Below are 16,482 nucleotides of genomic sequence, written 5' to 3'. Positions count from 1 at the left end.
GTGAGTTGTGGTGGGTGAGCCGTGTGTGTGTGTATATATATATATGGCCGAGTATGTGCATGGTTGTGCATGGGAGGTGTGTTGAATTTTATGTTGTATTTTAGTTGTGGTGATTGTGGAATTTGTATTGGAAGTAAAAGATGGATAAAACTTTGGTGAAGTTGGAATTTGGCCTATGGCCGTGTGGTATGTGGTAGGGGAATAATGATGGATTTATTTCGTTTAACATGTTAGTTGTGTTGTTGTGATCGTTATAATGTAAATAAAGGTTTAACGATTTAAGTCGGCATTAGAATTGCATATATGTTATTATGAGAAAGTATGTATGCCAACATAGATGTTATGTAATTATGGAAATGTATTGTTTAAGTGCTAGTTGTGATTGTTGTTAATGAATTGGAGAGATGATAATGTGTTGTGAATATGTTTGACGAAGAATGGAAACTTCGGATGAGTTATAGTTTCGGTGGAAAGTTTGTACATTTTGCGAATAGTATGTAAAATTATATGTAATGTCTCCAAATGATATGGAATGATCTTGATGAGTAAATGAGTATGAAAACATTGATGTTGGTTTGAAAATGTGAAGTTAGTTTGGAAGTTGTCACTTTATGTGGAAAGAAGACTCTTTAGGTTAGTAAGCGATTCTAGTCGATAAGTAATGTTGTTGGTATGGTTGTTGTTGACATTTGAGCCGAGTTAAATTCTCGGGGTGTTGTATTTATAGGGAGGTGTTTGCCGAAATTTTGTTAGACGAGCATTAGTTCAAATGAATGCCTAAAGCTTAAAACTCACATTTGGTAACAATGACCATTTGTAGATTCTTGACGAAACGGGAATTGAAATTGGACGAGCATAAGGCGCAACCAAGGTATGTAAAGCTTACCTATTCTTTTTATGGCATGTCCTAGACCTACTAGGCCGAAAACGGAACCTTGGGGATAATCCTGCTCCTAGAGATCCGAGTTTGATTTTAGTTACTATTCATTCAGCACAATTGAATCAAAATGCTTATCTTTGGATATAAGAATGCCTAAACCTTCGTACCTTTCGTAAATGAATCCAAATTTCTCCGCAACTATCACGGATAACCTTATGGAACCTAACGTTGGAAATTTATGTCCGCCGCCTCGACTCGACCCGAGGTGGGCCCACAAGTTCCGAGACTTCCCTTATTTGATTTGTTTGGCTCATTTTCGTACGATATGAAAAAGAAGTGTTTGCCTATGACGTTAAGGTCCGTTTGAAATGTTCGATAATGATATCTGAGAGTTCGCTACTATGAATGATGTTACAATTTTCTGAAAATGATCTACGATGTGTTTTTGAGAAAAATTGATAATTTAAAAGTTCGCGACTTTTGTATGTTAATTCCGAATAACTCGATACTTGTTTTAAGCCCTCAGATAGTTATTATATATGTATATGAGATCATTTATCCGGTCCCGGCCGGTTTCGCGAGTGCGCTTAGAACCTACTTTGATATGCATATGGTTTCACTGTTATGACTCGCTCGTGCCAATTATTATGGTTTCGTTCGCCGGTGCCCGGGCCGATTTTGTGATCGTGCGCGTTATGACACATTCGGCGAATACCCGTATGATGTGTTACGGTTTCGAGACCTCGCCATAGGGCCGGTTACCGTTATATGGTGTTATGATGTGATATGGCATACGTCATACACGTTCGATGATTTGATGTGTGTGTGATGTTGTGATGTGTTCGGAGTTTGTACGGAGATTTGAAAACTTTCCGGGCAGAGTATGATGTGTTGTGGCACCGAGCGTCGGGGGTGACCACGTTCTGAGCCCCCATATGCACGATTTTTATTTGCATTACGCACATTTGTATTCCGCACAAGGTTTGGTCGATTCTCTACTTGTATTTGTTACTGTATCTTCGACTCCGGTTATGATTTGGATTACTTGTACCTCTGCTTTACATACTCGGTACTTCTTTCGTGCGGCCCCTTTCTTCGGGGGGCGTGCGTTTCATGCTCGCGGTACGGACGCTCGGTTGGGTGATCCCCGGTTTAGGCTACACATTCGCGATTTCTTTGCTATTTTGGAGTGCTCCCCTCGATCCGGAGCCCACACTTGGTATATATTTGTTTTGCTATGTATATTACGTACGTTTGTGACTATTTGGGTACGGCGGGGCCTGTCCCGTCATACGTTCGTATGTTCTATTTGTACGTAGGACACTGTGAGTCACATTGTGGGTCATGGGTCCGGTCTTCCCCGTTCGAATGTGATTGTTTTGCGTCCTTAAGCGGCCCGTATGTTACTATGGCCGATATGGCCCATATGTTTATATGTATGTGTGTGTACGGGCGATGTGCATTCGCGATTTTGATTTTGATACGATGATTACGCACGGGCGACCGCTTGGCGGCCGGTATTCGTTTACCGTATTTGTACGACGTCTTCTTCTCGCGTGTTGGTAAAAGCTATCGGCTATCGGTACGAATAATATCTGTTGAATCTGGATATGTCCTAGTATAACGATTCGGTTCGTAAGTTTGTTTGGGTGCCTAAGTAGGGCACCAGTCACGGCCCACGGGGCTGGGTCGTGACAAAAGTGGTATCAGAGCGGTTTGTCCTTGGAGTGTCTACGATCGTGATTCGCCGTGTCTCGTAGGGTCTTGTTTATCGGTGTGTTGTGCACCACATCTATAAACAGGAGGCTACAGGACATTTAGGATGTTTCCCTTTCTTTGGATCTTAGATCGTGCGATAGAGCTGTGCTATTAAGATGACTCTTTTCTGATCGATTGTTATATTTTTCAGTGATGCCTCCGAAAGAAGGCACGCGGGCGCCGAAGGGCAAGGCGGTGCCGAGAGATCCGGAGAGACTAGCCGGGCCCTTCGAGAGGGTTACTAAATTTATGGGCCCGCACCCGGACTATGCCGATGTTGTGCCCCGGTCGAAATGGGGTTCTTCTATCCCACTATCGGAGGGGCCGGGAGCGTTTTAAGCTCCACCATTAGCTCCCGAGAGGCCCCGGCCCCGGCCAATTATTATGGTGCCGAGACGGGACGTTGAGGGAGGCCGTACAGTTGTTGACGACGATAGTGGCAGGACAAGCTCGCGGACGCGGGTAGAGAGGTAACGATGATGATGACAGGCGTGATAGCCTGAGGGTTCGCGATTTCTTGACATGTGGCCCCCCCGAGTTTTTCGGATCTAAACCCGACGAGGACCCCCATGATTTTATTCGGAAGATGAGACGCGCATTGGGCTAGACCCACACTTATATATATTTGGGGGCTTCGGGGACCGAGTCGGGTTGAGTTAGCCTCGCACGGGTCCCGTTACGGGATATTGCTCTCCTTAAGCGGTACGAGTCTGACGGGAAGCGTCCCGGGGTGAGGGTGCTCCCCGGCTACGTGGGACGAGTTTACTGGTGACGTTCTTCCTCCGCCATTTTCTACCACCCGGAGGCCTGCGACGGGCGAGAGTCGACCGGTTTTGCGGATAAAGCGAGAGGGTCGGAGTGTTCGTGAGTATAATCTGGAGTTTGATTCTCTGGCCCGGTACGCACCTACCATCGTAGCCGATATGGAGGACAGAATGCACCGATACGTGATGGGTCTGGACAGTTACTTGGTTGATAGTTGCATGGCGATGGCGTCGCAGACGGACATGGACATCGCCCGATTACAGGCCTATGCACAGGGCATGGAGGATCGGCATAGGGAAGACGCGATGGGTAGGGATTATGATAGGAGGCCGCCCCGAAGAGGGCCGGATCGGCGGGGGTATTCGGAGATTCCCGAGGCGGATGGCCTCGGCGGTCCGGTGGGTCCCTTCCTCCGTCGAGGTGGCCGGGGTACACAGTCCGCCGGCAGACGTTTTGATGACGCAGGTCCGTCTGGGGCCGGCCAAAGTTCCAGAGCCTCAGGCCCTCAGGCGAGTAGAGGTCCCAGTCAGACTAGACCACCTATGCCCCGGTGCTCGTATTGTGGGAGATCGCACCCAGGGGAGTGCTACAGGGCTACAGGGGCCTGTTTTTCCTGCGGCCGCCAGGGCCATATTATGCGAGATTGTCCGTGGGTGGGCGGTTCTGGTGGTGCAGCACAGCCGACGGGATCAGTTGCTGGTTCGTCATCTACTCCTTCAGTCATGCGCCCTGCGGGGCGAAGTATGCCAGCACCAGCGGGCCGCGGCAGAGGCCGTGGCGGGGGTTCTGATCTTAGCGGTCCTTCGAACCGCATGTATGCTTTGACTAGTCGGCAGGACCCAGAGGCACCACCGAATGCGGACCCAGGTATATTATTAATCTTTTTTTTGATGAATGTGTGTACTGATAGATTTATGTTCCATTATGATACGCGATTCTCTTCTTCTGTGTGTTGGTAAAAGTAAGGTAAAAATCCGAATCAGCAGAATCATTTGAGATAGGCATATATACGGGGCTGGGTCGTGACAAAAGTGGTAGGCAGGAGTCGAATATAGGGAATTTGGACGGCTAAGACAGTAGACCATATAGACAGGGGATAAACGACCCCTTTAGATTTGAGTGGGACCCGCTATGAGAACTTTCCGAAAAATTTGTTAAGACCCCGATTTGTCCTAGAATTACGTGACAAGGGTTGTGTGGGGGAGTGGACGTGACGATCCCGGCATTAAGACACTAAAATGCTTTAAAGTTTCGAGGTTAAGCGTGCTGGGGCCAGAGCAATTCTGGGATGGGTGACCCCCCTGGGAAGTATGTTAAGAATTTTTTTTCACAAATGTAGATATGGAGACTAAATGAGAACTTGGGGTAACTTAAGTGGAATTTGGGTGTGTGGGGTGATTAGAGGTCGAAAAATAATTACACAGATTAAGACAGACGAGATCGAAGAAAAAGAAGGAAACTTTCGTAGGTCCCTGAAGCGTTAGTAAAAGTAGTCTGACTCTGATCGTGATTCTGTACGCCAAATTTCTGCGTCCCTGTTCTTAATAAAGCTCTATCTACTATACCTCTGTGTTTCTGAATCTGATCACGTTTCTGTCTAATATGCCTCTGTACGTTCGACTCCGATCACAATTCTGTCCGATATGCTTCTGTGCGTCTGGCTCAGATCATGAATCTGTTTGGTATGATGTATGATTACGTTCCTGTCTGCTACACTTCTGTACTTCTGATTCTGGATATGACCCCGTCTGCCATACTTCTGATCTTCTGGTTCTGACAAAGATTCTGTTCGCCATATATCTTACTTGAGATTGTACAAGCCATTAGACTAATAAGGGTTCCGAATAACCCGAATATGGTAACGTCGGACGAGGATAAAAAGGAGTTAGAAAACGCATACCTTTACGAGTGTTCAGATCAAATATGAGGATGTAGTTAGCAAGAGGACCTCCCCGGAAACGTTTGTGAGACCTATAAGGCTAATGTAACATTCGAGGATGAATGTTTTAAAGGGGGGGAGGATGTTATATCCGGCATTTTTGCGTATTCGAAAATTTGGAAGTAACCTTGACTTGCAAGGAATGAGGTCAAGTTTGGATTTTTCTTAGTATGTGTACATTGGTTATGGAAGTTGAAATGTGGAAACACTGGAGAAGGCCTAAGGGCAAAATTGGAATTTTGGGAATTTGTTTCGGGAATTGCAAAATATGATTCATGAAGAATTGGGCTCAAACAAAAAAAAATAAGAAAATTTAGGCCCAAAGAGGGGAGGTGGCCGGCCATTTATAGGCCCAAGTCCACCAAAATTAATAAATTTTCCATGTGCCAAGCATGTGATTAATTAAGGGGACATATATATATATGTGTTCCTCTCTAGAATTTTCAAGAAAAATCAAAACAAATCAAGAAAAAAAAAAGAAGAGAGGCTCACGGCTAGAGAGAAAGAAGAGAAAAAAAAAAAAAGAAGAAAAATTCTTGGAGCTTGGTCCTTGATTCAAAAACTTGGTTCTTCTTGGATTCTTACTAATCTCAAGGTGCTCTCCAAGTTGGTATAATTTTCAAGGCAAGAAAGTGTTTCTTTTGGCAAGAAGAATTTATTGGAAAAGGTGAGAATTTCATGTTTTTATTATGTTATAGGAGGTTATGTATATGTTATCGTATGTGGAATTGAATGAAAAGCATGGAATTGTGAGTTGTGGTGTATGAGCCGTGTGTGTGTGTATATATATATATATATATGGCCGAGTATGTGCATGGTTGTGCATGGGAGGTGTGTTGAATTTTATGTTGTATTTTAGTTGTGGTGATTGTGGAATTTGTATTGGAAGTAAAAGATGGATAAAACTTTGGTGAAGTTGGAATTTGGCCTATGGCCGTGTGGTATGTCGTAGGGGAATAATGATGGATTTATTTCGTTTAACATGTTAGTTGTGTTGTTGTGATCGTTATAATGTAAATAAAGGTTTAACGATTTAAGTCGGCATTAGAATTGCATATATGTTATTATGAGAAAGTATGTATGCCAACATAGATGTTATGTAATTATGGAAATGTATTGTTTAAGTGCTAGTTGTGATTGTTGTTAATGAATTGAGAGATGATAATGTGTTGTGAATATGTTTGACGAAGAATGGAAACTTCGGATGAGTTATAGTTTCGGTGGAAAGTTTGTACATTTTGCGAATAGTATGTAAAATTATATGTAATGTCTCCAAATGATATGGAATGATCTTGATGAGTAAATGAGTATGAAAACATTGATGTTGGTTTGAAAATGTGAAGTTAGTTTGGAAGTTGTCACTTTATGTGGAAAGAAGACTCTTTAGGTTAGTAAGCGATTCTAGTCGATAAGTAATGTTGTTGGTATGGTTGTTGTTGACATTTGAGCCGAGTTAAATTCTCGGGGTGTTGTATTTATAGGGGAGGTGCTGCCGGAATTTTGTTAGACGAGCATTAGTTCAAATGAATGCCTAAAGCTTAAAACTCACATTTGGTAACAATGACCATTTGTAGATTCTTGACGAAACGGAATTGAAATTGGACGAGCATAAGGCGCAACCAAGGTATGTAAAGCTTACCTATTCTTTTATGGCATGTCCTAGACCTACTAGGCCGAAAACGGAACCTTGGGGATAATCCCCGCTCCTAGAGATCCGAGTTTGATTTTAGTTACTATTCATTCAGCACAATTGAATCAAAATGCTTATCTTTGGATATAAGAATGCATAAACCTTCGTACCTTTCGTAAATGAATCCAAATTGCTCCGCAACTATCACGGATAACCTTATGGAACCTAACGTTGGAAATTTATGTCCGCCGCCTCGACTCGACCCGAGGTGGGCCCGCAAGTTCCGAGACTTCCCTTATTTGATTTGTTTGGCTCATTTTCGTACGATATGAAAAGAAGTGTTTGCCTATGACGTTAAGGTCCGTTTGAAATGTCCGATAATGATATTTGGAGAGTTCGCTACTATGAATGATGTTACAATTTTCTGAAAATGATCTACGATGTGTTTTTGAGAAAAATTGATAATTTAAAAGTTCGCGACTTTTGTATGTTAATTCCGAATAACTCGATACTTGTTTTAAGCCCTCCGAAGTTATTATATATGTATATGAGATCATGTATCCAGTCTTAGAACCTACTTTTGATATGCATATGGTTTCTGCACTACTCCGCTCGTGCCAATTATTATGGTTTCGTTCGCCGGTGCCCGGCCGGTTTGTGATCGTGCGCATTATGACACATTCGGCGCATGATGTGTTACGGTTTCCGAGACCTCGCCATAGGGCCGGTTACCGTTTATGGTGTTATGATGTGATATGGCATCTGATCGATTCGACGATGATTTGATGTGTGTGTGTGATGTTGTGATGTGTTCGGAGTTTGTACGGAGATTTGAAAACTTCTGGAGTATGATGTGTTGTGGCACCAGCGTCAGGGGGTGACCACGTTCCTGAGCCCTATGCACGATTTTTATTTGCATTCTGCACATTTGTATTCCGCACAAGGTTTGGTCAGTTACTTCTGTATTTGTTCTGTATCTTCTGACTCTAGTTATGATTTGGATTACTGTACCTCCTGCTTTACATACTCAGTACTTCTTTCGTACTGACCCCCTTTCTTCGGGGGCTGCGTTTCATGCCGCGAGTACGTACGCTCGGTTGGGTGATCCCCCGGTTTAGGCTACACATTCTGCTATTTTGGAGTGCTCCCCTCGATCCGGAGCCCACACTTGGTATATATTTGTTTTGCTATGTATATTCTGTACGTTTGTGACTATTTGGGTACGGCGGGGCCCTGTCCCGTCATACGTTCGTATGTTCTGTTTGTCTGTAGAGGCCTGTAGTCGCATTGTGGGTCATGGGTCCGGTCTGTTCGAATGTGATTCTGTTTTGCGTCCTTAAGCGGCCCGTATGTTACTATGGCCGATATGGCCCATATGTTTATATGTATGTGTGGTTCTGGGCGATGTGCATTCCGCCAATTTTGATTTTGATCTGATGATTCTACACGGGCGACCGCTTAGGACAGTATTCGTTTCTGTATTTGTACGACGTCTGCTATCAGCTATCGGTATGAATAATGTCTGTTGAATCTGGATGTGTCCTAGTATAACGATTCGGTTCGTAAGTTTGTTTGGGTGCCTAAGTAGGGCACCAGTCACGGCCCACGGGGCTGGGTCGTGACACTATACTCCCTTGTCTCTGACACTAATTATAATACCACACCAACAGATTTGCATCATGAAAGAGAGTTGGCCAGTAGTAACCGCATTCAAGAACTTTAGCAGCAGTTCAGTTAACACTATGATGACCCCTAACTAGAGAGTCATGGCATGTCTTCAGAATCGCCATCACTTCACTTTCAGGAATACTACGCCGAATGATGTTATCAACGCATGTTCTAAACAAGTATGGCTCGTCCCAATAGTATTGATGAGAATCTCGCATGAACTTCTACTTTTGGTATGACTTGATTTCCTCTGGAATTATGCCTGTTAGCAAGTAGTTGGGAATATCTGCATACCAAGGTGCCACCTCCATTGACACCGCCAACACTCGCTCATTTGGAAATGCATCATCTATATCTAGCTCATTGAAGGTCTCCCAGCTTTTTCAAACTGAGAGAGATGGTCAGCAACTTGATTCTTAGTTCCCTTGCAGTCTTTCACCTCGAAATCGATTTCTTGCAACAAAAGCACCCATCGGATCAATAGGGGCTTAGCTTCCTTATTCGCCATCAGGTACCTCAATGCAACATGATCAGTGTATACCACAATTTCGGACCCGAACAGATAGGCCCGAATTTCTCAAAAGCAAAAACTATAGCAAGCGGCTCTTGCTCCGTCATTGTGTAATTCATCTGAGCCGAATTCAATATTCTACTGGCATAATAGATAGGGTGCATGATTTTATTATGTCTCTAGCCAAGCACAGCACCGATAGCAAAATCGCTCGCATCACACATCAACTCGAACGACAGAGACCAGTCAGGAGAAACAATAATAGGAGTTGTGGTCAAACGCTCCTTCAATTCATCGAATGCCTTGCGACACTTCTCCTCAAATTTGAACTTAGCCTTTTTTTCAAAAAGCTTAGACATCGGGTTAGCAATTTTTGAGAAATACTTGATGAAACGCCTATAGAAACCAGCGTGTCCTAAGAAGCTCCGGACACCCTTAACTGAGATAGGTGGAGAGAGCTTTGAAATCACATTAATCTTCGCCTGATCGATATCAATCCCTTTTTCAGAGATTTTATGCCCGAGGACGATCCCTCCCTTCACCATGAAGTGGCACTTCTCCCAATTCAGTACCAGATTGGTCTTCTCACAGTATTTAAGCACTTGACTCAGATAGTCAAGACAGTCATTAAAGGAATCACCAACAACCGAGAACAACGACAACAACAACAACATACCCAGTTGAATCCCATAATGTGGGGTCTGGGGAGGCTTAAATGTATGCAGACCTTACCCCCACCGTGGTAGGGAGGCTATTTCCGAAAGGCCCTTAGCTCAAAAGAGAACCACCAACAACCGAGAAGCCATCCATAAAGACCTCAAGAAAGTCTTCCACCATATCGGAAAATGTCGACATCATGCACCGCTTGAATATAGCAAGTGCATTGCAAAGACCGAAAGGCATCCTGCTGAAAGCGAATGTCCTACAAGGACAAGTAAATGTCGACTTCTCCTGATCCTCAAGGGTGATATTGATTTGATTGTAGCCTAAATAACCATCAAGGAAGCAATATTAAGACTGCCCCACTAGCCGATCAAGCATTTGATCAATAAAAGGCACAGGAAAGTGATCCTTGCAAGTAGCAGTGTTAAGCTTGCGATAATCCATGCAAACCCTCCAACCTATCACAGTCCTCATCGGAATTAGCTCATTCTTTGCATTGGGCACCACTGTGATGCTGCCCTTTTTCGGAACACCTTGAACAGGTCTTACCCATTTACTTAGGGTAAACCACTCCAGCATCCAACCACTTGATGATTTATTTCTTGACAACTTCTTGCATATTCTCATTCAGTTTCCTTTGATGTTCCACACTTGGCTTGCTGTCCTCCTCTAACTGGATTTTATGCTCACAGATCCCAAAAGGAATCCCCCGAATGTCTGTTATGGTCCAACCAATAGCACGCTTATACTCACGCAATATCTCCACAAGCCTCTCAATCTGCTCCTCAGTCAGCAATGTTGAAATAATCATTGGTAACGTATTATTTGGACCAAGGAACTTATACTTCAAATGCATTGAGAGTTGCTTAAGCTCAAGCTTCGGTGGCTCAACGATAGAAGGCTTTGCTGGAGGAGTTGTTCTATTTTCCAGATCAAGAGTAAGCTTCTTTGGGTGGTAAGAATATGAGCCCAACCCAGCAAGCGAATTAACCGTCTCCACATAACCCTCCATATCTTCAACATTAAAATTTACAAGAATCGCAGCAAGAGCTTCTTCTAAACTTTCCTCTTCCATCTTGAATTCCACAACTTCATCAACAACATCAAAAGAATCAATCACCAAAATTCTCTCATAAGCACTTGGGTAACTTTATCACCTTACTTGCCTGAAAAGTAACTTCCTCGTCATTGACTCAGAATTTTATTTCATTCTTTTCCTAATCCATCAGAGCTCTTCCCGTAAAAAGGAAAGGTCTTCCCAGAATAATAGGAATGTCCCGATCAACAGCACAGTCAAGAATCACAAAATCAGCGGGCAATATAAATTTACCAACCTGCACAAGAACATCATCAACTATGCCAACCGGCCGCTTAATAGATCTCAGGCATCTGTAATCTCATAGTAGTCAGCCTTGGCATCCCCAAAACTGATTGCTTGTAGATAGCAAGTGGCATCAAATTTATACTCGCCCCATTATCACATAGAGCACGAGCAAAATCATGATACCCAACAAAACAAGGAATGGTGAACGCCCCAGGATCTCTCTTTTTCTGGACAATAGTTGTTGAAATAATAGAACTCACAGTGTGAGTTAAACTCACGGTTTCATGTTGCACTGCCTTCTTCTTGGTCTTTCAAGTACTTAGCAAAACCGGGCATCTCCTTGACAGAATCCAAGAATGGAAAGTTCAGAGATAACTGCTTCAGCTGATCATAAAATTTTTTGAACTTAGCATCTTCCTTCTTCTTCACCAACCTCTGAGAAAAGGGATGTTTAGATTTAAAAAGCTGAATCAAAGGGCGGAGAGCCCCTTTTACAGTCTACTTGCTCTTGTCATCAGCCACCCTCGAACTTTCTGGAATATCAGCAACTTTCTCTTTACTAGGAAGCTCATCATCAATAATTTGTGCGTCAGACTGCACCTATTCCTATTCATTAATTGGCTCGAGATCAACAACCTTCTTTTCAGTACTTTGGAGTATTTTACCACTCCGTGTACTGATAGCAATCACACGGCCAACACTACCGCCCCTATTCTTTGGATTCAGAATAGTGGCACTAGGGAGTCCTCCCTTTTTAGGAGGATGTTGCTCTCTAGAAATATCACGCATCCGTAACTCAAGCTTTTGAATAGCGGTATGAGATCCCATTGTCTCTCGTTAGCCCGTATAATGTCTTATCACACTTGATTTGATTTGCTAGAACCTTCTCAAGCATTGCCTCAACCCTCGAACTACTTTGATCAGTTAACTGCCCTTTTGGTGGGTTATATGGATTGGAACTCTTATTTCTAAAATTGTTGTTGTTGTTGTAGTTCCCTTGGTTCGCACTACCATATTTATTATTGTAGTTCCCCTTGTTGTTGTTGTAAGTACCTTGGCCCTGCTGAGGTTTCCATTGATTTTGATTATGTTAACCCTCTTGGAAATTTTGCCTTTGATAACCCCCTTGAGATTTGTTCACATAGTTAGCATCTTCAACCTGCATAAGAGGTTCCTCATGATATGGACCCTCTTGGACTTGGTACATCCCCTTCGGCATACTTGAGGCATCTTTGCAAATATTTACCTTCTTGATCTGGTTCTCATCAAACTTCTTTGTCAGTAAAGAGATATTTGTTGCAAGTTGAACCAATTTCTGCTGAGTATCCTGATTCTCCTTCGCCATATTTTGGATCATAGCATTCCCGTAGGGTACAATATCAGCATTGTTCAAGTGCCAAGCCTGATTGTGCGTAGTCAATCTGTTAAGTATGTTGGTAACTCGAGTATAAGATTTATCCATAAAACAACCATCAACTGCATTATTCGTAATTGAATGTGTTACAGGATCCAGCCCTCGGTAGAACTTCTCCATTAATATGTTATCCGAAAAATCATGAGTCGGAAACTTCTGTAGATATTCTTTAAATCTCTCCTAAGCTTCATATAATTGTTCCCCCGGTTGCCGTTTGAATTCATAGATTTTGTCACGATCTCAGCCTTCTTACTAGGAGGATACCTCTTCTTGAGAAAGACTGCTACTGTTATGCCCCGTATCTTTACACTGGGACATTAGTAAGCTAAGTGCGACAAGTTAAAGACAAAGCTATTTTAGGGTTCCCGGTAAGGGTTTTCACCTCCCGATTTCGTTTCTATGCACAAGTTGCCAATAGATTTAGTGTGGTATAAGATCATTATTGGAGAATAAAGATTAATTGACCAAGATTGGATGACTAAGAGAGATTAAGAGCTTAATTACACCATTAGTGAGCCTAAGTGGCCGTGTGGGTCCCACTTGTGATTTGGCCAACTTTTATTGGCTAACAACTTGGGTGGGACACATGTCCACTTTGTGGACTGCCTATATAAGGAAAATTGCTGATTCACAATTCAATTAGAAGCTCATTTCATCACTTACAAGATAGAGAAATTAAGAGATAGAGAGGGAGAGTCTCGCCATAGCCGGCCGAGAATGAACTGCTCCATTTGATCCAGAAAAATTAATTTTCCAAGCAAATTAAATCCTCCTCAAGTGTATAAGGACGTGTGGTAGTTGTTGGGAGGAGACTAGGAGGTGTAGCATTCAAGAAAGTTGAAGATTTGGCCAAGGTTGAAGGACAAGTTGCAAGGTAAGAATGATCATTTTTCTTGTGATATATGATGATTTGAATGTATAATTCATGTATGTTGTTGTTGGATTGTTGTTGTGGTTGAACTTGAGGTTGAGCCGTGAGCTTAGTGAAGCCATGGTTGGTTCCATTTTGCATGCATTGTTGGTAAATAAATGTATGTCAACATATGTAGTTGAACAAAGATTTTAGAAATTGGTTTATGATGTGCATGTTAGAATTGAAGGGCGTTTTCTTAAAGTTTGAATGAGCCGTGTGTTGTAGACTTTCATGGAATCATGTTTAGTCTTCTTATACATGTATTGGAAGTGGATTGAAAGTGTTGTAGTATGAATAAATAAGTGAAAATCATGAAATGTAGGAATGGCATTGAAGCCGTGTAAGGGACCGTTTTTAGGGGACTTTTATGGACTGTTTTGTGCCAAGTTTTGATTGTTGTTGTTGTGCACATTGTGGTACATTGTATGTATGTTGAATAGGTGAATTAAGGTGTTAATGAAACAAATCATGTTGAGATGTATAAGCAGTCCAAACCGTGGACTGTTTTAAGATTAGAAGTGAAGTAATGTTGTTGAATGATTGAATGTTATTATGAACATGTAGTAAAGGTGAAATGGTAGGGTTGTATGGGCTGTTTGGCTGTGAGTTGGAACTGAATTGTGTGACATACAAGCTGTCCAAAGTTCCCTAAGTCATGTTAAACAAGCTTGGAAAGATATAAGAAAGGAATGACTAGCAATGTTAGCTTGTAGCACTAGTTGGTTCGAATGCGAACGAAACGTCGTCCAAATGTTTGAAAGGGATTGTGAGTGTTAGAGTGCGTATTAAAATCCTTTGTAAACTAACTGTAGCTCTTGATATCTTGATATAGGATAAGTGTTGTTGGGCAGCAAGTACAAGTTATTATACGACTAAACGCTAAAGGTACGCAAAGCCTATTCCTTCCTTCTTTTGGCATGTCCTAGACGTAAGTAAGATATAATCTGAGCCTCGGGGTGACTCCACTCTCTAACTCTTAGTATGATATGTGATTGTTATTCGTCCGAAATGTTGAAAATGTTGGTATAGTTGAAATATGATCTCGTTATTTATTACATGATGGACTAGTATGTAATGTACAAGAGTTCTTATTTTTTTAAAAGGAATTGCATAAGTATGCTTGGTTTTTATATAATGTAACATGCTAATGTCCAAGAATTGATTTAGTTACTATTCATTGAGTCTCAAAAATGTTTTACATATATATGTGGTTGCTTATTACTCGCTCGTGCTTACCGCTATATCCTTCACCGAGTCCCGGCCGGGGTACGTTCTCGTGCGCCGATCTATTATACTATTCATCGAGTCCCTCACTGTAGGGCCGGACACGTTATATATATATATATATGATGATGATGATGATGTGATGATATGATGATTTGGAGATGGAGGCCAGGAGGGCATATATTCCTTATTACCGAGTCCCTTACTAAAGGGCCGGACACGAATATGCTTACGTTTATGATGTTATGATTATAAATACCGAGTCCCTTACTAAAGGGCCGGACACGTTATATATGTTATATACGTAATGATTATGCAGCTTTGATTATAAAGCATTATATTGACATTGATATGAGAACGATATAAATGAAGTATGTTTAAAGGTAAGTTTTGTGAAACTCGTTGTTGTATTGAGTCCTATACACCTTGTCTCGTATATGATTCTATTTACTATGTTTCACGCTTTACATACTCGAAGACATATTTCGTACCGACCCCCTTTCTTCGGGGGCTGCGTTTCATGCCCGCAGTACACACACGCTTCGGAGATCCGCCGGCTTAGGATATCTACTCGGCTATTCCGTGCTCCTTTGTTCCGAGCATAGTTTCGTGGTATAACCTTTGATATGTATATATATGTTGTTGTTCGTGGTACGGCGGGGCCCCGTCCCATCATATGATGTCGTTGTCACTCCTAGAGGTCCGTGGTCACATGTGTGGGTCTCGTGTGTAGTTGATGTTTTGTTGTGCGAACATGACTTGTGTTTGGGGCGTTCCCATTTTGTAGTGGCGAGCCTTGCGCTTGCGTAGATATATGTTCATTATGGCAAATGTGTATGAAGGTAGCCTTCTCGGCTTGTGTTTTGTTGGGACGTTCCCCTATATATATATATGTACCCTTGCCGCTCTTATGCGATATTAACTGTTATAGGCTGTAGCTCTTCAGGAGATAAGTAGCTTCGACTTACATATGTTTTGCCCTTATACTTATATCAGCTCGTTCATGCTAGCAGTGTATGACTATAGATAACAAGTGTATACGAGTGCCCGGCTCGGGCACTAGTCATGGCCTACGGGTTGGGTCGTGACAGCTACTATCTCTGCCCATGAAGTAATAGAATTCCGGGGCAGTTTCTTAAACCACGTTCTTGCTTCTCCAGCTAAGGAATATTTGAAGAGCCTTAGCCGAATAACATCTTGTGACACATTGTTTTGGATGGGATGAGCACATGCATCCACAAAGTTCTGCAAATGTCGTTGAGGATCATTCTCGGTAGAGTTCCAAAGGTAGCCCTCAAGCTTCAACAACCGGTAGAGAGAGGAGTCAATTTTCCAACTAGTAGCTCCAACCCGAGGATGAACAATAGTAGATGCATAGTCCTCCTCTGGTATAAGATCAGCGAAGACATTCTCGTTATCCGTTTCATTCGCGTGATCATTCAATTGAACACCCTGGTTTCTAGCTGCTGCACGTTGGTTTCGCTGATTCTGATTCATGTTCACCTAATTCACAAGGAATAGCAAAAAAGGTGTGATGGAATAAGAAACAGACTTCAATCAAAGCAAACATTATTTAGTAATTTCAAAACCGTATTCCCCGGCAACGGCGCCAAAATTTGATACGCTCGAATTACACCTTTAATTAGTGTAAAGCGAACGATGTTAAATATTGTAACCCAACGAGGTTGGGATCGAATCCCATAGGGAATACGGTGTAAAAAGGTTACTAAAATCGTAGAATGCTTAATTTAGGTCTAATGTCTTAATCCGATGATTTTTGTAGAAAGTTGATT

General features: G+C 42.4%; 1 protein-coding gene and 1 non-coding gene across 2 annotated transcripts; one reads left to right on the top strand and one right to left on the bottom strand.

The window, feature by feature from the left end:
• Nucleotides 1-12,228: 12,228 nt before the first annotated feature.
• LOC132046098 (uncharacterized) lies at nucleotides 12,229-16,186 on the bottom strand. Its single transcript, XM_059436642.1, has 2 exons — nucleotides 15,785-16,186; nucleotides 12,229-12,540 (listed from the first exon to the last, which is right to left on the bottom strand). Exons 1-2 carry the CDS (start codon nucleotides 16,184-16,186, stop codon nucleotides 12,229-12,231), a joined length of 714 nt encoding a protein of 237 aa, XP_059292625.1.
• Nucleotides 12,689-12,793, top strand: LOC132046099 (small nucleolar RNA R71). The gene has a single exon (XR_009412597.1). It is a non-coding gene; the product is annotated as a small nucleolar RNA R71 (small nucleolar RNA).
• Nucleotides 16,187-16,482: the final 296 nt, after the last annotated feature.

This window comes from Lycium ferocissimum, unplaced genomic scaffold (genome assembly GCF_029784015.1).
Source record: "Lycium ferocissimum isolate CSIRO_LF1 unplaced genomic scaffold, AGI_CSIRO_Lferr_CH_V1 ctg9425, whole genome shotgun sequence".
Lineage (NCBI taxonomy): Eukaryota > Viridiplantae > Streptophyta > Magnoliopsida > Solanales > Solanaceae > Lycium > Lycium ferocissimum.
Note: the sequence above shows the minus strand (reverse complement) of the source record. Positions and strands in the feature narration are given on the sequence as shown.

Excerpts from the sequence above, each read along its gene's own strand:
- LOC132046098 (XM_059436642.1), bottom strand. The coding sequence starts at position 16,186 with ATGAATCAGAATCAGCGAAACCAACGTGCAGCAGCTAGAAACCAGGGT. Across the intron at positions 12,541-15,784 it reads TTACTTCATGGGCAGAGATA|GCTTGGCACTTGAACAATGC; the intron begins GTAGCTGTCACG and ends ACGCACAATCAG.